General features: G+C 41.4%; 2 protein-coding genes across 3 annotated transcripts in view; one reads left to right on the forward strand and one right to left on the reverse strand.

The window, feature by feature from the left end:
* Nucleotides 1-443: 443 nt before the first annotated feature.
* On the reverse strand, nucleotides 444-3,494 carry LOC130684172 (collagen alpha-1(I) chain-like). Its single transcript, XM_057504323.1, has 4 exons — nucleotides 3,489-3,494; nucleotides 3,081-3,334; nucleotides 770-2,742; nucleotides 444-579 (listed from the first exon to the last, which is right to left on the reverse strand). Exons 1-3 carry the CDS (start codon nucleotides 3,492-3,494, stop codon nucleotides 2,004-2,006), a joined length of 999 nt encoding a protein of 332 aa, XP_057360306.1. The 3' UTR covers nucleotides 444-579; nucleotides 770-2,003.
* SATB2 (SATB homeobox 2) overlaps nucleotides 469-21,127 on the forward strand; it is a 178,786-nt gene continuing 158,127 nt past the window's right edge. The window contains exons 1-3 of one of the 2 annotated variants that reach the window (XM_036900512.2): nucleotides 2,735-3,344; nucleotides 3,538-3,690; nucleotides 4,943-5,170. In XM_036900512.2, the coding sequence (XP_036756407.1) occupies nucleotides 5,002-5,170 (169 nt within the window). In that variant the 5' untranslated portion in view covers nucleotides 2,735-3,344; nucleotides 3,538-3,690; nucleotides 4,943-5,001. Of the gene's footprint in view, nucleotides 598-2,734; nucleotides 3,345-3,537; nucleotides 3,691-4,942; nucleotides 5,171-21,127 lie in introns of those variants that run through there. The other variant, XM_036900513.2, reaches the window with a different exon arrangement.

A 21,127-nucleotide genomic window follows, 5' to 3' on the forward strand; every position in this document is an offset into this window, starting at 1 on the left:
TTAAATGCAATTTAAGTGTTCTTAGTTCTTTTGCCAAAAATGATAGATTCGTTCACTATCAAAAACGGAAGAGGAAACTCCAATAGAAAATCAATGAATTTAAAAGGGAGCATAATCTGAAAAACTAGCCACAATGTACATTTAATTGTAGTTAATTGTATACTTTATTTAAAACGCCCTTCTCAGAGGTTTAATAATTTAGAATCAATCGTTCCCTTCAAAACATAATAAAATATTTACACTTTATAAAATATTAACCGATTAACAATACGGCTGTGTTGTTTATAAACGTGTAACTGAAGTCCGTAATCATGCTGTTGACATAGACTGTGAGGTTAGCGAAGTGATTCTTGGCAAAATGTAAATGAGGATCTTCAGACAGTGGTGTTTATAAAATAGCTCATTAATGACTTAAGATTGAATCGCTCCAACCATTCGCATCATCATATATAATAATAGTGACGAATCAGACAGGAAAGATCCTGGCTAAATCATTTGCATTTTTTTCCAGAAGTACTGAAGTCCTAATATCACCAATTCTTTCTTCTAAGTTCCTGGACATTGATCCGGAGGAGGATTCTGCAGTTCAACACCAAGGTAAGGAAAGAAACAGCATTATTATTGTTGTTAAGATATTAATAGGAAATGCGCCTTTCACTATTTTGAAAACGGGCTCAAACTTTGACAGTGATAGTTGGTTTTCACAACACCCCCTTCACATTCCGACGTGATAATACCGGTAAAAAAAAAAACTGTCGATCAAACTTACAGTTTGTTTCCTTGCAGCCAAAAATCTTTTAGCTACCACCACGAGTTGGTTTACTTGAGCCACTTTGTTCTCACAGACTTCGAACTGCATTTTCTCTCACCCGTTCGTTTGGGGAGGAGGGGGCAAGAAGCTTGGGGAGTAAAAAACACGGAAAAAAACACGCAGCCTAAAACTCCCAGGGTGGCTCTGTGAAGCTTTACTATTCTGCTGGTTTTCTTTCTTGGCTAGGTCGGATCGCCTCCCCGGTCGCCTCCGGCTCTTTTGGAACTTGGTGGGCGGTGCCTGGGTGCGGGGTTCTCCAGGATCTGGGCGCTGAGACTTAGGCCGGGGGCAGGTTTCGCTTCTGGTACCCTTTCTCTTCCTGAGGCTCCCCCGCCTCCCAGGTCCCTGTTTTTGACGGGATGGCAGCGGGCACTCAGCCCATTGGGTAGGTGCGGCGAGTGGACGCCGGCTTTGCTTGGGGCACACTAGGTGGACGCGGCTTTCCTCTGTCAGTGCAACCAACAACGATTTGCAGAATTGCCCCCCAAGCGCGTTTCCCGAAATCGAATTTAGTTTGGCCCTCTGGCGCCGCCGTACAGCCAACGCTTCTTAAGGGGGACCCGGTGGCTCAGGCAGTGAAGTGGTAGGGAGTTCTTGGGGTCCAGGGCTTAGGAAGGAGAGCCAAAGTGTGCGAGAGGGTCAGAGGTGCCACCAGCTGAGAAGGCTTCATCAGCCTCAAGGCGGGAGGGGACGCTTCCACATTTACCAGTCCCAGGTCAGGACCGAGAGTGTCAGCCGGGGCTCCAGGCATCTCGCGGGGGATGCGGCCCCTTCCCACGTGCTTTTCTTTAAGGAGGTCCCGGGACCAAACGGTACCTTAGGGGACAATAGCGCGGCCGGAGCCTGGTCCGCCCTGCTAGTACCCGCGCCACCTTAAATGAGCGCCACGGCCGGAGCGGGGCTGCGGGCGACTGCGGCCGCGGGAGTCAGCAAAAGTTTGTGGCTCAGTTACGGCTTCGCGGGACCTGCTGGGGAAGCCCCCGCGCGGCCTCGCCTAGGACGGGGAAACCGAGCCCTCATCGTACAGCTCGCCCGCGCTCGCAGCCCAGGTCTTTTGGGGTTCCAAGAGTCTCAGCCCCTCAGCCAGAGGACAGGCAGTCCCACCGCCCTCGCTGCCTCCGCGTCACGGCCTCCAGGCGGCCCGGACAGCTCAGCTCGAGATGCTACCGGCGCAGCGAGCGCTCCAGGGACATCATCCAGGGATGGCCCCCGTCCTGCGGCCCCTACGCAGCCCCCTCTCCTGTGCCACCCGGAGCCCGGAGGGCAGTGCTGGTACTCCTGCCATTCGGGACACTCGGTCTTTTGTTCTGGACCCACGGCTGTGCTGGCTTTGAGGGTGAAGTGGCCTCCCCGGCGCGTGCGGTGGCGCGGCGGGCCCCGCCGGCCCCGCCGGCCCGCTCGGCGCGGAGGGGGAGCTCGCAGGCTCCGGGAAAGTTGCTCGGAGGGGAGGAGGCGGTGGGTGGTGGGCGGAGGCGGTGGGTGGGGGAGGCGATAGCCCTCCTATCTCTCCAAAGTCGAAAGTATTCCCCGCAGTTAGTAGAACCGGGAGCCGAGGCAGCTGAGGTTGCCTCCTGCGCGTCGGTCTGCGCCTCCGCCCGGAGACAAGGCAACCAGCGCCTGCCCGGTCGCTGCCGCCTCCGCGCCGGGACCAGTGCGCCTCGGGGCTGCGCGAGGCGGCCGCGCCCTGGACCCGCCTGGAGGAGGAGGAACAGACCTCGGCCTCGGCGCCCGCCTGCGCCCGCGCGCACCCACCCACCGGCTGCGGCCACAGCCTCGTGCGGCACTCGGTTTTCTGCCTTCGGCCCTCCACCTTCCAGAGCGCGCGGTCCTCACCGCACTGCTCCTGCACCGCCGACTCTGCTTTCCTCCTCCCGCCCCCTGCTTCCCACCCGCCCCTCGCCGGTCCCTCTGCCGCCTCCGCAGCCCTGCCGCTGTTGGGTCGCCGGGCTCACAGCGATTGATTGATTGATGTTTAATTTCCTGCCAGGCGGGGCCCCCCTCCCCCCGCAGCCTCCCCGCCCCCCACTCTCCTTCACTGCGGCGGACCAGTCTGGCTTGGGTTTAGATCTTCTCCCCCCTAACCCCCATCCCGAAATAACCCAGAGACTTCTCCTATCCCCACCCCAAATTATTATTTTAAAGGCGCTAGATCTGGGGACGGAAAGGGGGAGGGGGAGAAATCGGAAACCGAGGACAACCCAAAAGGACTCACTTTGCCTGATGACTCAACGCAACTAATAATCATCTCCCTCTCAGTGTGTCTCTCTGCGGCTTGTCAGTGAGTCCAGCTCCGGCTGCCGGCGGCGGCGGCCGAGAGGGGAGAGGCTGGAGGTGACAGCTTGGGCGGCCGCCGCGTTTCCTCCTGTGCGCGGTCCCGGTTCCCTGCGTCTTCTCGGTTGTCGGTGGCACCGGCCCCACCGCTCCAGCCGCGCCTCCTTGCGAGCTAGCAGCCCTGCGAAACTGCAGCCCCGGCCGCCGCCGCCGCTTCCCACTTCTCAGCCCGTTCTCTCCAGCACCGGTCTCCTTCCCGAAGGTGTGAAAAGGCTTCTTCAGCCTCCTTCTCTTTCCTCCCCCCCTCTGCCGTCCCCTCCCCCGCCCGCTCGGGTGCCCCTTAGGAGGAGCCCTCCTCTCCCTCTCCTCCGCCCCCCCGGCTGCTCCCCCCCATCATCATCATAACAACCATCTCCGCGCTAGAAGACACCCTGACCCAGGACCTTAAACGTTAGGACCTGGGAAAGAGGAAAGGGGAAGGAGTAAAGCGAAAGGAAGACTAGGAGAACACTGCAAGGCGAAGCACCACAAACTTTCCACCCTGGATTCTCTACTTCTGCTCCATGGACAGAGCCTCAGCCAGCCAAGTTACAGACAGACCGTGAGCAGTAAGTACGCAGGGCGAGGGCTCGCGCCAGGCTCGGGAGTTCGGGGAAGCCCCGGGTCCGGTTGAATTCCCTCCCAGCATCTTGCCCTTTCGGACTGCCCTGCCAGGGGAGTGCGGGCGTATTGCTCGCCCGGAATGCTCGCTCTCCTCTAGCGCTCGCCTCTCTCCTCTCACCTCCCCTCTACCCCGCCCCCCACCCCCACCTCGTCGCCCTGAGCCTTGGCGACGCGGCTTCACGCACCCGGCGAGGATTCCCAGCACACTTTGTTGTGCCGGGTTCCTGGTTCTCCGGGATGTCAGTGGCAATGTGAGTGCCGCTTCATCAGGTGTTTACCCCTCCTCCTCCGCCTCTCCAAAATCAAGGGTAGCCGAGATCTACGGGTTGCGTGAGGAGCGCGCTTGCAGCCAAGCGGCCCAGAAGAAAACTTTTTGGAGAGATTGTAAAATTGGGGTCGATGAAGGCTGATCCTGCAACGAATAACTTAAATGCTTTTTGCTTTTGTGTTTTATGGTGAAGAGCTTTAAAAAAAATCACTTACGATCGGATAAAGATAACGTTACAAATATTAACGAGTGTAACCCCCCTCCCTTGCCATCAAGGTTATTTTGGAGGTTATTCTGATGAATACCTCCACGTGTTTTCGGATGCTTGTTAATGTGGAATTAGAGTTGATTTTGTGCAGTGTGTGTGTGTGTGTGTGTGTGTGTGTGTGTGTGTGTGTGTGTGTGTGTGTGTCAAGACTTGCTCAGTAAAGGTAAAAAGCGGGGTTTCAAAGGGATCCTTTTGCCAGGCCCGTCATTTACAGCACATTCATCATGTGGTTAATTCGGTTTCGTATGGACGCCTCGACCACTCTCCTTGAGTGGATGAGATGTCTTTTTATGAAGTTCACTTTTTCCGCAACCTTGAAGTCCATACAGCGAGGCTGTCGCACACGAGAATGACTTATGCCAATTCTGCTCCAATGGGTGGGCCACTTCTGGGCTCCCCTGGGTGCAGGTCGAACATGGTCTCCAAGGGCTAACTCCTGAGAACCAGCGAGCGGGCAGACTCGCAGCACCTCAAGCTCTGTGCTTCCTCTGGGCCGCCCAGGGTACAGTTGGGGCAGGCTTCCAGGCTGGGGCCCCTCGGGCGGCGTGGGAGGAAGTTTGTGGGGCTATGGTGCAGCGCTCTGCCACTGGCCTGAAAGTCTATCACGTGTGTGAGCGGTTTTCCCTCTTTTTTTCCCCTCCCCCTTTCCCCCCCTCCCCAGGTCCCTGCGCATTTTATTGCGACCTGCCGGTGGGAACTTTGTCTCCGAGTCGGAGCAGCATGGAGCGGCGGAGCGAGAGCCCGTGTCTGCGGGACAGCCCCGACCGGCGGAGCGGCAGCCCCGACGTCAAGGGGCCTCCCCCGGTGAAGGTGGCCCGGCTGGAGCAGAACGGCAGCCCCATGGGAGCCCGCGGGAGGCCCAACGGCGCCGTGGCCAAGGCCGTGGGAGGTAACAGCCTGAAGCAGGGAGGCGCGCGCAGCCCGCGGCCCGGTGATAATGGCCCGGGTGTCAGGGTTCAGGTTGATTAGGCACCGTCGCGGTGTAGGATTACAGGAAGTGAATTCCAGGTTGCCAAATAATGCCCCCGTCGCCTCTCATCTGCAGCTGGTAGCTTCATCTCGAGTTAAAACAAGAAAGTGGTTTACCCAGAGGGTGGCATTTTTTGGGCACTTTGCCACTGTGTGCTGAGGTGTTGGCAGGTTTATGTCACAGCCAGCTAACTGTTTCTAGATTTTCCTAGAGAGCTTTTTGGTGAGTTAACTGTTTTGCCTTGCTTCAGAGTGTGTGTTTCAGGGATGAAGTTTAGGTGCGTTCGCTTTTCTGGACTAGTCCTTAATGCTCAGGCTAGTATAGGAGCAAGAGTGTTGGTGCTACTTTGTTGTTAGGACAGTGCGTCGAGAAATGAGTAGCAACTGGATATTCCTGCTACATTTCAAGTGGAGAATAAAGAATCACCATTAATTTGTCAGGCCCTTAGGGGTTTTAATGCTACCATTTTCTATAAAATTTAAAGTGATGTGCATTTATAACTTTGTTGTGAATTATATAGCACAACAGGTAAAAATAGCGTAATAGCTTTATTGGCTACATGATGTTTCCCTTTCCAAGAATTTAATATTATTTGAAGAAAATCTTTTGTAGCTGTTACTACATAAACGACTACTTTCTTGTTTAATGTTTAGGAAAATTAATTATATAAAAAAGATGTGAGAAATTTAAGCATCATTAAAGTATTTGGAGGTTTATTTGCCATTTGCTTCGTTGTTTTTTACATATAAAATGCACAACTTTACATTGTGTATAGTTTACTTGAGATAGATCACTAGTTTAAAATTTTTTGCTTCTGAAGGTTTTTACCTCTAATGTTTTCAGCAATAGCCTATTTAATACAATTCTTTATATTAACCATGCCTGAAATGCTACAAAATCCTGGCAAAGCTGGACCCTGACAAGGGCCAAAGCTTGTTCTAAATAACCATAGTATGTATTTCAAAAAATATTTTGACCGTTTTAAAGAGTCAAAAACAAACATTTTATAAAATGACATGTTTTTATTTTTACTTATTTTCCTACTACTATTTCTTCATGGTAGGCATTCAGGATGGTTTGCCTTAGTTCCTTATATTAGTCATTTCTCTTAAGAAGCACTCATTCTTGCAATTTTTAAAGCTTTAAAATTATTTGGCTACAGATTTTGGCTTATGTATCTTCCATTTTAGGGTCTTGTAGATATACTTTATAGAGAAAAAAAACCTTGATAGTTCTGTGGCCCACTTTTTAAAAGTAGTGTTTATTAATGTGTTGTCTTGAGACTGGAGCAGTAAGTTTGGACATTTCAATTTCATGCCATCTTTTGGTATATGCATATAAGAAAGAAGAATATATAGTGAATGTGGTAGAATCAAGTGTGGGATGGTATGATAAGTGTTGATAATGTTTGACTGAAAAACTTTTGGAAATCCTTGGAGGGGATGCGTTCTCAAAGTGACCTTATACACAAAGAAAAACTTGGACTTGAAATTCCATTTTTTTTCTGAAGACCTAATGAAATTCACTAAATTGGAAGGTGTCTCTAAACACTTTAGAATGTATCTATTAATAATTGTGCTTCCCTAAAACAAGTTTTTCTTATATCATGTTGAATTATGAAAGAAACTGCCTAATTTTGTTGACCAGGGGTACCTTTAGTGTAAAAAGTGGTTGCTTTTCATATTTTCTGAGACTGTAATTCACATTTGACCACTTATTATAATTTGATAGAAGCTAAGATTATAGAGGAAAAATAGATATTTCAACAAGCTGCTTTAGTTACTTTTTCTGTACTTTAACTTAATTTAGTAATATCATAGGACTTATTAGCTGTTTCCCAAACTGAAAATAAAAATGACATTATTTTTTCTCAAGTATCATTTATAATACTTAATAGTACAGTGGTTAAAATAGTTTACATATGATAGATTTTTAAAGAGTTTTTAGAAGAAAGATTTTACTCTATATAGCATATAGATTGTTTGGAAAGATTTTAATTAAGAGAGCTTTAAAATATAACAACTTAGAACATAAAATTTCAATAGTACAAAGTTTTCTTACTGAATGTTAATGATTATTTTGCGGATTTAAGTTACACAGTTTCCAAATGTACATTGAGATGTTAATATCATTTCTTTGTAACTTTTAATCATGTATATAGATTGGAGAAAAGCAAAGCCTTTTTGAAAATGAACATTCTAAATTCAAAAAAATGTTTAAAATTTATTTCTAATTAGTGGTTCTTTATAATTAACAACTACTTTTTTTGATATGCAGAGTAAATATAAATTATATTTCTATCAACTTACTTCTTTTTAAAATTTTCTTTATGTAGCAGTATAATAAGCATAGGTGACTACAAAAATATTTATAGCTCTGCATCATTTATTATCATTTTCAGATATATTGTAGTCTTATAAAAATTATAAAGAGGGCTATAATATTATATTCTAAAAATAGAGCTCACAATTTGGGAAGATGCATTTTTTAATCTTTAGTGATTTTCTTTCATAAAGCTCTCTCCCTAAAAAAAGGAGAAATCATTAACTGAATTGGTTACCCAATAAAATGACAATTTATCCACTGCTTTTGATAAACAGCGAGGTGAATAAATATTCCTGAATGCATTTGTTGCAATAGTAGATTCTGTTGCTGTAACTCTTTTAGGAAGAGAGTTTGCTGTGCTTTTTGATGAGAATTAAATGTTCATTAAAAAAAAAGAAATTATTTCAGTGGCCCAATTTAACTAGTTGAGGTAGTAGAAACATCACAGTCTTCAAGGTTGTATTTTAATAGGGGACTTAAAAGTTAGTGTGTTGTTTACAACGTGGTTAGCTTTAGAAGACTATTAGAAAGTCAATCAGTTTTTCTTTGTATTTCTAATACTTTTTAGGATGTTTTTGCTCTTATCTAAACAGTATGTTTTAAAGCATGTACGTAATAAAATATAAGTGCTCAGATTTGTATGACAATCAGCTTTTATAGAACGTCCTCTGGAAGAAAAGAAAAGGCTAATATCTCTTTAAAAAACATATGAAGGTTGGGGGAGAGTTTAGAGCAACCATGGTGTTGACAGCTTTATATCCCTGCTGGGTAACATTCACTTACTAGAATTGGCGTCCCCACTCAGCTAGTAATTCACTCCATAAGGATTTTGAAAAAGGATGATTAATGGTGGGGAAATTTATATTTGTGAAATTGTTGATTAAAACTTACAGATCTATTTGAAGATTTAGAAAAAAAGGATTATTAAGGATGATGAAAATAAGAATCAGATGATCCTTTTTACCACCATTAGCATAAGTATCTAAAATATTGTGCTGTTTGTAATGCTTCAGCCACGAAACCTACAGCATAAAGTGAAAGTGATGCCAATCAAGTTTCCAGAGGAAGCAAGGAATTCTGCTTTCCTCCTGGACTGCTGAAAGGCTCTGGCCAGTTGTGGCTTTAATAGCAATAAATTACTGTGCTTCATTCATTGTTAACACAACATTTTCATTTTTTAATTTTTGGCTTAAAGAAGAACTTTCAGACAGCTTTATTTAAACTGAATGAACAGCGCTCAAGTATACCAGATGGTGTATTTGCTGATAGGAGGCATTAAACATCAGAAATCTTCTTGTTATTTTTCATTTTTCTATGAATTTTGATTTTTTTTTGGTGTTAAGTGTTCTAGATTTTAGGGGAAAATGTTTAAACATTGGGAACATCTTTTAGAGATATTAGCTTTTTTTGAAAACAATTTACTGTTTTTGGAAAAAGAATTAGTTTTTAAAATAATTTAGTTCTGTTAAAGAATTGTCTGTTGAAGCAATCTTATCACTAGTTGACCCAAAGTCGACTTACTCTTCTTGCTACCAGGCGGCCCTTTCAAGAACACTGCCTTGTTGCAAGGGGGAGAAATCACTATGCAATAGACACTGATGTATTCAAATAGGGAAGCAAATGTGATCACGGTTGTTGGGCAAGGCCTCATTTAGAGCAGAACATGTCTACAACAGCAGTTAAATTGTCTACATGTGGAACATTTCCTTTTAGATTAAGAGTAAAAGACACGTAGTTCAGGTCAGGTATAGTTGCATATTAGCAGTTGTAGAGAGACATGTTACTTATTGAAAGTAGTGCAGATATGAAAGAGTATATATTTTGATGTATTGAAATGTATGAAATACTTAGAAATTTAGAAGCATTGCCAACATGGGCAAAATGGAGAAAACTCCTTAGATTCATTTTAGCCAAGGATGAGCATCATTATACTTGTAGGGAGGACTCAAGTGATTACTTCAAAAAAGAAAAGGCTTTATTTCCCTTTTCCACTCTACTTTTTTTTCTTTTTCTTCAAGAGTTTAAGATCTTTTAAATAGAATGAACTTAGGCTTTGGGATCATCCAACAATCTAGCATGTCCTCTATAGTTTTGCTGAGGTAGAAAAATAGCCCTTCTCTAAAGTGTTTTTAGCCCTTGGCCTGTTATTAAAATAAAGATATACTTGGTTAAAAAAATATATGCAATGAAACATACACATTAAATAGAACATAGGGTATCCGCCTCTCAAAGTCCTGAGCATAATTTGATGTTTCGAGTAATTTTGGAAGCCTTGTGTTCCATCAGCAGAAACCCACTGACCATTATATGTTCAAGATCATCTGCAAGAAGTGTGTGTGTGTGTGTGTGTGTGTGTGTGTGTGTGTGTTGGAACTAGATAGATGTCTCTTAAGGCATCTGTTTTTTAACCCTTGCAAAAAATAAGCAAAATCATCCTTTCCCAGGGAGTTGTGAACAGCAGAATTAGTCTGTACCTCTTAGATATCCTTTGTTAATTCTTCTATCCTTTTTTGATTATAGATATATATTTGCCCATCTATCTCTATAGGGAGGAAAACAGACTAATCATCATTTATTAGATACCTAAGAATATGAACTTGAGTTATTTTAAGAATATGGAAATCAATTTTATTCTAGACAAGGCATAGAAATTATTTGGTATGTATGTCTGGCAAGGTATATCTAGTAAGCAGTCAAGTCTGGTGTTTCTACCAGACTCGGTGTTTTAAAATGCTTATTTATTTATTTATTTTTCAAAAAAAGGGATTCAGTATAGAGAGTTTGTATGCATATATAAAAGACATAGTAAATTAACAGGGCCAGATTAACTTCCAACTGTATTATTTTCTTTTGTTTTTTTGGAATTTTTTGATTTCTATTGAGATAAGAGTGACCCAATTTCTCACCATTAAAGAAGTTTCTTATAACTAATAATCTCACATTAGGTACTTAAAAATACCTACATAGTTTATTTTATTTCAGGAAGCCAAACTTTGTCGTATGTAGCATGTAAATAAAAAAAGTATTTTATATTCTTTTATCTAATAAGTAGGCTTTTAAAAACCTATATAACTAATGTGTGGTAACATAGTAGCTTTTACTATCTTCTTACATAAATGCTGAGATACAATGGCATTTTGGAACACATTTAAAGATGGAGCATTTGACAAAAGTTGTATGTGTAACAGTTTGTCAGTGAAAAGTGACAAGTGGGAAATGACAAATGAAATGTTGGCATCATCACTCTTTATTTTGATAAAAGTGTCTCAATTTGCAGTGATATAATACTGTTTCATATTATTTCATGAGTTGTGTGAGATGCATAAGGGGAATTTAGATTTTGTGAACGGAGAATTAGCAGCCCAAACTCCCTTTTCAGAAGTTTTGGCAGCAAGCTCCCCCTTCCCCCCATTTCCCCGGAATAAGAACAGCAGTGAAATGTTGGATGTAACCCATACATTTTAACTCATTATTTTTTGAAAAAAGGAAAAGAAAGAAAGAAAGAGAGGAAGAACTGAAAATGATTTCAAGTAGGAGACCTTTATGCTTAGCTCAAAAAATGAAGAAGAGAGTTTGCCTTTTAGTTTCCATTCTTTTCTTTGGAGCAGTTTTAAAATGAGTGATATCCCTCTGCTGACTTTGACGACACTGGGGGCCTTTCTCACTTCCAGTCACTACTGTTCTTTAACATTAATTTAGGGTGCCAGTAAGGAGAGTTGTGAATTCCTTTTCTTTTAAAGTGCAATAGAGGTTTGAAAGTGTCTATGTGTTAAAAATGGATTTTTATATACAAAGGATTCATCATCCTGCTACTTACGGGTGATGTGATAGATATTTCAAAGTCAAAGTAGACGGCCCTGAGTATAATTGAGGTATGAGTTAAAACAAAAGCCAGTTGAGGAATTACAGATTTCCAAAAAAGCACAGACAGATCCTCTATAGTGTGTTATTTTCCATTTTCTGAAGTCACATTGGTTCCCTTATTGTCAGTGATCAACCAAACATTTATTTTCTTCTTTTACATGAAACAAATCCCACAAGCACTTCATGCTATACGCTGTTTATGTAAAAATGATCCATGATAGAGTTTTCAAAGTCATTCAACTCTATATAATTTTTTTGTTTTGTTTTCAACTAACAGAACTGTTTTGCTCTTTAATAGCAAGTGATTTAAAAATTGTGGTAAAGTCAGTGTAATTAAGTTGCAGTGAAAGGCTACATCAGACATTGCCTTCTATAGCTTGTATCTTTTACTTTTCATTTACAAAGTTCTACTTATTCCAGATTTTTAAAAAACTAGGTAGAAATGACCTAATATGGAGTAAATGTGCCTTAGATTTATAATTATGGCAGTTGGATTTATGGTGTATATTTTTTCCATTTTTAATTGATGTGTGTACCTTTAAAACTTAAAAAGTAAACTAGTAACTATTATAGTTACTAGTTTGACAAATGCTTAAAATGAAGAATAAAAGCATTAATAGAAATTTCAAGAATTTGAATCTTGCAATGAAGTTATCAGCAAATTATGGGAGTCTTATATTGTAGTAAGAGTATTCTTTATTTGTGGTTATGACACATTAGGATAGTAGAACTCTCTAAGAGGGGAAGTCTATTTCAGTTTTAGTTGCGCTCCTGGTATTTCCACTATTTGCTTGTGTATAAGGCAGATTTGATTCCACCCCTAACTAGTTGCCTTATCATTGGATTGGTGTGTTCCTTCTTAGCATAGTGGGTTGTTAAACTGGAGTATAACATAACAACAGAGATCAAAAAGTTAAGTGGAAACACTGCAAGCTACCATTTATGAAAAGGGATGTATTTCACACAGAGTAGCTGTTTGGTGACCACTGATGGTTGCAGTTACTGAAAATGTGCATAGCAGCTCAGTGAGTTTCTTTGTTTTGTTGAAGATTTGCACAGATAGGAAAAAAAATTAATGGAGACTCTAGTTAGAGCAAATGTTTACCAAAGCACTAAGATCTGACCAAGGTGATTTGCATTTTTCATAGAAACAGTTTGAATTTCATCACATAAAGCACAGAAATCTTTTCTCTTAAAAATATTTTTTGCTTGTTTTTGCATTTGGCTGGAAATCAAGTGTATCAGTTCTTTTATAACTGATTACAATGGATTTTTGAATTTCCTGATTATTACCTATATTAAAATTGGATATTTTATTGCATCTGTTGTAATTATTCTAATACATATAAGGAAAGGCAAAATCGATAGCTTCTTAGGAAAACACATTCACATCAAAACTCTTCAAATAGCAGCATTTTCAAAACATTATTTTTTTTTGGTTAACAGAAAGAACTTTCTTTTCATAATCCAAATATACTAACAGAGCAGCATGATAAATGTCTCTTTAAGTGTCGTAGTAAAAGAAAATGACTTGCTTTCTGAGGCAGTGGAGAGTTTATGTTGTTTTGGACCCATTTCCAAGCAGTGATCGAAAACAGATTACAATAACAATTATACAGTCAGAAGATGCAATATCCATTTCTGCTTTAATTGAGTGAAAGAATAATAAAAACATCATTAAGAAAAATGAGGTGGACCTGACACACAGTGTACAAATTTTAGTCTTGGAGTAGATGCAGAATAACTGAAGTGCTTTTCACTTTGTTGTGTTTTTTAGCTAAAATCTCTTTTGAGGGGAGACAGTTTGGTTCTTATTCCTCCCTGGGAGGTTCAGAGGGAAACCTCTGGGAGGTGGTTGCTTGGGAGAGACTTAAAGTGCTCATTGATTTTGTCTTCATAGAAAGTTTGCAGGGAAATCACATTTTCTTTTATTTTACCAGAGGTATAACTACCTCCTCTTTTTCTTTTTAACCTGTGTAAATGGAAGTCAAAAGTAATGAATGTTCCTCTTGTTATAAAGCCTTGCCAAGTAATGGTTCGCTGTAGTTTGGGGCCTCTGTTCTTCCTCTAGAAGCCCTAACCAGGAGGAAGTTGAAGGTGAATAATGAACACCCTCATTTCTTGTCCGTATGGCACACATGGGGTTGTAGGGCACCCCAAGTTTCCACATGTACACATTATCTTACATTCAGTGGTTGACATAGACCGTCTGTCCCTTGAGCCCGTAGACTCTAGCCTCCATCTTCAGTCATCAGAAGCAATAGATAAACCTTCACACGAAGAGCCTGCAGCCCCAGTTCCCCAGAGTGGAGCTTTCAGCGTCCTGGAGCAGGCTGGCCAGAAGCAGCCAAAATCAGTGGCTAGTTTTCTTTTACTCTGGCCTGTATTACTTACTCTACTCATAGAAACCGTGCGCCCCTGGAAACTGGGGTGATGACAGTGGAGTTAACCCCTGCTTATTGTGGGGATACTGAAACTGCAGATAATGTTGGCCATCAGAGCAGCTGGAGCCCAAGGCTGGACTCAGTTGACAGAGTTTGAGGAGAATATTTCTTTGATCTGGAGCTAAGCCTTTTCTTGGGTTCAATATTTAAAAACCTTTCTGAGGATGGTAAAATGAAAGGAATAAGATATGCCATAAACTCTTCCTGGTAGAGGTCGCATAATCTCAGAGCCGTCCCAAGCCTGATTCCTTTGAGAGTGGAATTTATATCAAACAGCTTAAAGACTTTTTTTTTTTAATTCAGTTCAGAGAGTCTAGTTAATAATGCCTTCATTAAAATACTTTTGTCAGCAAAGGGTTTTTCAATTTTAACATTTACATAAACTAACAGCATTGACGAATGCCACGAGCTTTAAGGGTCTATTAGTGGTTCCATTTTTTCTGGACTTTATAATTTAAACCTAAACATTAATCCTGGGTGAAACTTGGCATAATGTCTTTTTGCCTTGGAGGGAATTTTTGTTGTGTAATAAAAAAACATATTTTTTTTCATATGGTCACCTTCTCCATGTCTCCTCTCCCCTGAGTAAATAGCAGTTAAATAGTCAAGGTCTTAAAAGGGCTTATTTAAATAATAAAAAAAGGGATAGATTATTTTAGGTGAATTTACCAATTTTCCATTAGTTCACATTGCAAACTAGTGCTGTTGATATTAACAAGAAAGATCTGTGAGGCCGATAATGCAGTGAAAATATTTTTCCTCTCTTATACTAAAATAATTTGGTAAAAGTTTTTTTTTATAAAATTGTACTTGATGACCCTTGAAAATTATAAATCAGTTACTTGTTTTCTTAATTAGAAGCTGAGAGACATAATGAATTCTTTATGTCACCTGAAATTATAACATTGACTAGAAAGGAAAAAGTTGGAATCTCACTATTAAGTAATGAAGTAATGATTTCCCAGTGTTAGTTATTTTGGAAATAAACTAGGATTATTAGAATGATCTTTTCTATATATTAAAGATATGTTAAAATTGAATTATTATCAGAATCTGATTACAAGGTACTTGTGAAATTAAGAAACAATCGAGGAAACCCTGCAATGACAAGCTGTCATCCTCTGAAACCCAGAAGGTGTTCACAAGGCTGGTGAAGGTACAGGCGGGAGAAAAGCACTCATGGAGGAGAGCGGGGCTAAGCCAGAATACTTAGGAAGCTTTACCTAGCTTTCAGCTTCCGAGGTTCCATTGAAACAAGATTTTGTCCAGTAGATTTTGCAGATGTGTTATTAGAAGACGGAACACCCCTTATTATTGAGGGAGTATAAGAGGAGCAAATTGTTCTCTGAAAGGTAAGTTATTACACATCTAAGACCCAAGTAAAGGCACTTTGCAAGGGTAAATAAGGTGATCCTGTTTTTTTTTTCTTCTAAAATGAATCTCCAGGTAACAGCAAAACTAACTCTATTTGCAGGTCCATTCATATAGGTAAGCTTAAGCCTTAAGCACATTTTTACAGCTAGCTTATAAACCCCCCAAAACTGGAGCTTACCATTGAAGGCCTGCCAATGCTGTCATAAGCGGTCATTAGTTCCCAAAAGATTTTGAGGAGAAAAAGAACAGTAAGAGAAATGCCATGACTTCAGTAAGAACCATTTTGTTACGTGAGTATTTTTTTGCCATCATGGCAAAACTTCTGGAGACCAGTCTGGATTGATACACTCTCTCATGGAAAAGTATAGAATTCCAATTAACACAGGGTCAGAGTATAAATGTACCTCTTTTCACACTGTTCCAAGTGGTTAGTGGAAAACAAGCTGCAAAGTAATTCCTTCAGCCCCCCAAAAAAAGGACTGACAGCAAAATAATTCTCAGCTCCATAATGGGACTGTTGTAGGCTTGTGTTTGATATTTATAAGACTGAAATACAGTCCATGTACCTAAACTAAGCATTTACTGTAAACAAGTTAACTGCCAAGAGCTTATATTCTGTCAAACATAATTATATTGAAGACTGATGTAGAGCATGAAAGCGAGTTTGAGGGAGACAGTTCTCTTTAAGCAAGGAAGGCCTCCAAGATGCAGCTCCTTTCTCCCTTTGATATGACTCAGTGAAGTCATCTCACAGCCAGCCTGTCATATGTATGTATAATAAACGTAGTCTTGCTCTTTGAAAACATATCTGTTTGTCTATCTTTCTCCTGGTAACAAAGAAGTGAACTTATATTCACAGAAACTGTTAAATGTAGTTTCTTTTATCATCTTTATCTAGATATGGGCAGCGATGGTGCTAAGATAAAAGTCACTCTCACTATGACAGGAAAGGCCTTCTTGACCACCCATAAACTTCTGAGTTAGCCCCCAAAGGAATCCCATTTTCCTGTAATGCAGAGTTTGAAAAAGAGTCTTTGATTTGTCTTTCTGTTAATTTTATGTTGCTCTTGTGAGATTAGAACTATTTTGAAACTCTGGACTTTGGGGGAGTGGGAGAAACTATGCTAATATGCTTTATTTTGTGGCTCAGAAATTATTTAAGAGTTAAAGAATTTATGGATCCAGGGAATCTAGGGGGAGTGAAATCTTACTGAGATTGAGAAGTTTCATATCTGGGACTACCTCAAATTTAAAATGGTGTGATATTCCACGAGGACTTTTTTGCTTTAAGGAAGGTAGATACTACATTTTCTTTAGGATAAAGATGTATCACTTAAAAAATTTTTTTGGGAGACAGATCATTTTGGGCTTTGGTCACACTTTCCAAAGATAGTTAAGAATGGAATAACATTCCTCCTTTGGCTGGGTAGTATCCCTTGGATAATATTAAGGATGGAAATAAGATTTTCAGTGGGTTTATATGCAGTGGCTTAAATGATCTTAGTTTTTTTATTATTAAATTTAATATTTTCTTTTGAAAATTGCATAAAAAGGGAATGTCTTAGAGTTGTAAAATGTTCTACTTTTCTTATTTAAGTAATTGCTATAAATTATACAGGTACATGTATACTTAAACTATCTTGTCTAGGAGTGCATACTCAAGTTTCCCCAGTCTGTATGTTGGATTTTATTAACTTTGTCTCAGTCGCAATAGTAATATCGTACGTATTGCAATCCAGAGATCTCGGTGTCCCCTTAGGGAACTGTATAATACACACTAACTTTGACTTTCCTGCTCTCTACCCCTGTTCTTTTCTTTTTCTCCTCCCAATGTTAGCCCTCCTACAGGTTTGGCTGCTATTATCTCTCACCAGAGGCATTTGTTAGGTACAAGAATGAGTGGCTTTTAGTAGTTGAGAAAGTGTGGTGATGGCTGCCTGTCTGTTTAAGCTTGGCTTTGTGAAATTTGAATGCATTTCACAGTGACAGTTTTTACACATCTATTAAATATCAGTACATTTTTGCTGTTTGAACCCTAACTACAGACAGTAGGATTTCCTTTTGTAAGGGAGAAAGCCTGTATTTTTCACTATAAAAACTTTACCTTCTCAGGTTTTTTATTTGATAAAAATCTCTCCACTCTAGTATAATTTCCTTGGGGCTTTGCACCAGTGTTTGGTCTCAATTTTTAATAATTTTGGTGAGTGAATCTCCCCAAAGAAAACATGCTTGTGCTCTGAAATATTCCCACTAGAAACCTGGGGAGTCTTGTCTTATTGAGAGCCGAGTGCTTGATTCCTTTATTAATTCCTTGCTGGAGAACCTCTGTATAGTTAACCTTCCTTAACACTATACTGGAGAAATCAATCAAGGGTCTTTTATTGTAATTATTAAATTTGATAAAATAACATTTAGGCAAAGCTCAAAACCTGAGATAATGGAGCAAATAGTAGTATAATGACAATTTTTAATTCCTTTTTTGACTCATGGGACTCTTAGTTGCAAATAGCTTTCCCAGAGAGGATAATGAGAATGAGGGGAGAGACAAATACATCTCCACTTAAATACTATTTTAAAAAGTATCCCTTCAGAAACCTCTAGAATAAAATTTTATCTAATGGAGGACAGAAATCCTTGTTTTTATTTTAATGAGTCTGAAGACTTATTACTATATGCATTACTAACCCACTGTGAGAAGAACCTCATGAATTTAGTTTTGAACTAAGGGATACTTAAACAATATGTTTTAACTTTTCTGTGATATACAAACTTACATATTCTACTTTTTTCCTTAAAAAAAATCTTTTTTTGATGTCAGGATCAGTAATATTTTGTCTCTCTGTGGTTACTAAATTACAAAAGATATGGCTGTCCTTTAGTGCAGGACATGGTAGGACTACCCGTGAGAGCGCCAAGGGGTCCAGGGCGTGTACAGTCACCGAGCACAGTGCTGCTAGCCACTTGAGTCGTATAGCGGCCGACTGTGATGCCTTTGTGGGGATAAACCAACAATTTCTGTCAACAGTGGCCGTGCACAGCCTTGTGTGGTCTGGCACACATCCCCCAGAGAATAGGAGTGAGCTCCTGAATCGATTTGTACTGTTTGTTTCCTAAAAGTTCTCTTTTTCTGTTGATACTGAATGCAACGCAGTAGGGCCAAAGTGATGTGGACTAGTTCAGCAGCTGGGGAGTCATTGGAAACAACCAGAATCTACACTTCCTATTCATGGTGGTCATTAATGTGTAGCTGGAATTAACATTCTGCTAAACTAAACCGACATTTATTTTGGGCCTGCTATAGGTCAGGCTTGGGAGTGGAAGGGGGAGGGGGCAGTGAAGAAGACCTATCTAAGCCCAGAACGTGTTGGAGAAGGAAAAGGTGGGCCTCATGTTCACCTTAACTGGACATTCCTGACATCAGGGAATTCAGTTCCTTGGGCCAGGCCTGCTATGGCTGAGTTCCCAGGGGTAGCTCCGGCTTTTCTGTTTAGATAAGTAGCCACACTGTGCCTCCTGTGTGCTTCTGAAATCTTGCAAACTGCAGGCTGACTTGATCCTGCCACCACATTTTAGAGACTATTGAGTATTGAGAGACTTGGAGTTTATCTTTCAGTTTCAGGTCTGACTTCAGGTTGAACTGTGGTTTCTCAGGCTGGGAACAGGCCTGGGTTTAGAGGCCTGGAAGACCAGAACCCATCACCCTACCTTACTACTTCAAGCCCAGTCTGAGCCTTTGGGATGTTAAGTGAGAGAAGGCCAGAGTTCACCCAGCCAGCCCCACCCCTGGCCTGTTTTTGTTCTTATCCTCTAGAGTTAAGATCTGCTTCAGGAGATGCTCAATTGTGTCTGCTTTTACTAGAGAGAATTCTGAAAATAAAATACTTTTTAATAATCATACCCCCATTCCAGCCCACATCCTCTCAGGGGGAGAGGTATAAAGGAGCTTTATTTTTGAGACTTGAGATGGTCTAACACTGAGTTATAAACAACTGCTCATAGATGAACATGAAATCAAATTTCTGCATATAAGGATCAGTTTCCCCTTAGAGTAAGTATTAAGTAAATTTTGCTTTCATAACTATAGGATTGACTGTGATCTTCTGCCTGTGAACAACCCAGGGCTTTCTGTGTCCCACCTCCATCACAGCTTCCTCTTAAGTAAATTAAAAACAAAACCAGCAACAAAAACAATTGAATTAATCCTTCAGAGAATCTGAGTTCATAATCAAAGGACAAAGAGGAATTTAGGAAAGTGGAGCAGTTTAGGTGAGCCTAGAGGACCTCTGGTCCACTTGTGAGTGGCTCCCTTGACCCCAAATGATTTTGCTCTCCCCCTACCCCAAGACTAGTGAGTTTACGTTTATTGCAGTACATGAAATTCTTCCCACTAGAGGAAATGTGCTATTCAATGTGTTTCTTTTCCAATGGAAATACATCTAAAGAGATTTAGGGACTACTAAACCATTCAAATAAAAAAGTGTAGCATCTTTTTATATATTAATCTCTTTGGAGTTTTCAAGCTAGCCCCTAGGGGAATGGGAGGCTGAAGTGGAAAGGTGGAATGTGCAGCCTCCAGCTACCATAGCTCAGGAAGGGTGGGTTGCCTGTGAGAGGACAGCAGGGGCAGAGAAAAGGGGAGTAGGACACATTTGATCCACTCTGAAATTTTGCTGGGACCTCAAGGAGGTAATGGCCACCCTACTTTTCCTTTCTTTTCTCTTTCTGGTTGCAATTCTCTTTTCTTTTCTCATTCTGGTTGCAATTCTTGGTACTCAAACTTGCTGCCTTCATTGTTTGGAGGAAACATCTAGAGGTTAATATTGGCAAATTATTAATCATCTTGTCTGTGACGTGTGTGTGTGTGTGTGAGAGAGAGAGAGTGATGGCTGGGGGAGGTGGAGAGAGAGAATATGAGATTCTAGAGCAAATAAATGGTTGTTTTGTTTTTCCAGTAAATTTGCAATAAGAAAAGACAGGTGCCACCCCTCACTCCTTTCCTTCCCTCTCAGTCCTCTGAAAGACTCTATGTTTTTCACTCGGTTTATGTGGTAGATTTTGTTTCAGTGTCTCAGGGATTCTATGAGGTATTGATTGTGGTCCTTGTTGAGTGTGGTGCTTTACTCCAGGTTGAGTTTTATACAAAGAACAGATATGAAAGGCTTTACCCTAAAGCCTCTGTTATCCTCACTTAGCCCTGGGACCTTCTCAAGTGATAGAACCAGATTCACTGCCAGCCACAGGGAAGGAGTAGTCCCTGTGGCTGCCTTCCTTCTGGAAACAGATGGTTTAAGGAGCCCTCTGAAAGAGGGGAGGAGAAGGGCTGGCTTCCTATCATCTCTGAATAGCTCCTGTCATTCATGGGGCTGGCCCAGGAATGAGGGTGGATCCAGGAGACAAGGGTGCTGGGGAGGAGGCTGGAGCTCACACTCACTCACACTAGAGCATGACCCAGGATTTGAGCTCTTCTCTGTCTGTGACCTGTGAGTGACTGAAGAGGAGGAACTGCCTAGTTCCTCTTCTCCACCTGGCACTGGGCCCTACCTGGGGTAGGACTCAGTGAGTGGTGATGGGCCCTTCACTGACAGGCCAGGCCTTTCTGTGGGTGTGGGATTTGTTCTTTCCACCCTCAGGAAAGCAGTGTGCTTGGAACTTGGAGTTGGCAAACTGAACTTTTCTACTCTTGCCTCCCTGGGTTTCTCTGGGTATGTTACTTATTTTCTCATGGTTCATTATTAAATGAGAGTAGAAGTACCCCTCCCACAGGGTACATGTGGGGAGAAAATGTATGTATGTGATAGTATGTGATGAGTCAGGAGCACTATGCAAATGAGAAGTTTGCTTTATGTCCCAGCTTTTGTGGGAGGCAGTG

The sequence above is a fragment of the Manis pentadactyla genome, chromosome 6 (genome assembly GCF_030020395.1).
Source record: "Manis pentadactyla isolate mManPen7 chromosome 6, mManPen7.hap1, whole genome shotgun sequence".
In the NCBI taxonomy this organism is placed as follows: Eukaryota; Metazoa; Chordata; class Mammalia; order Pholidota; family Manidae; genus Manis; species Manis pentadactyla.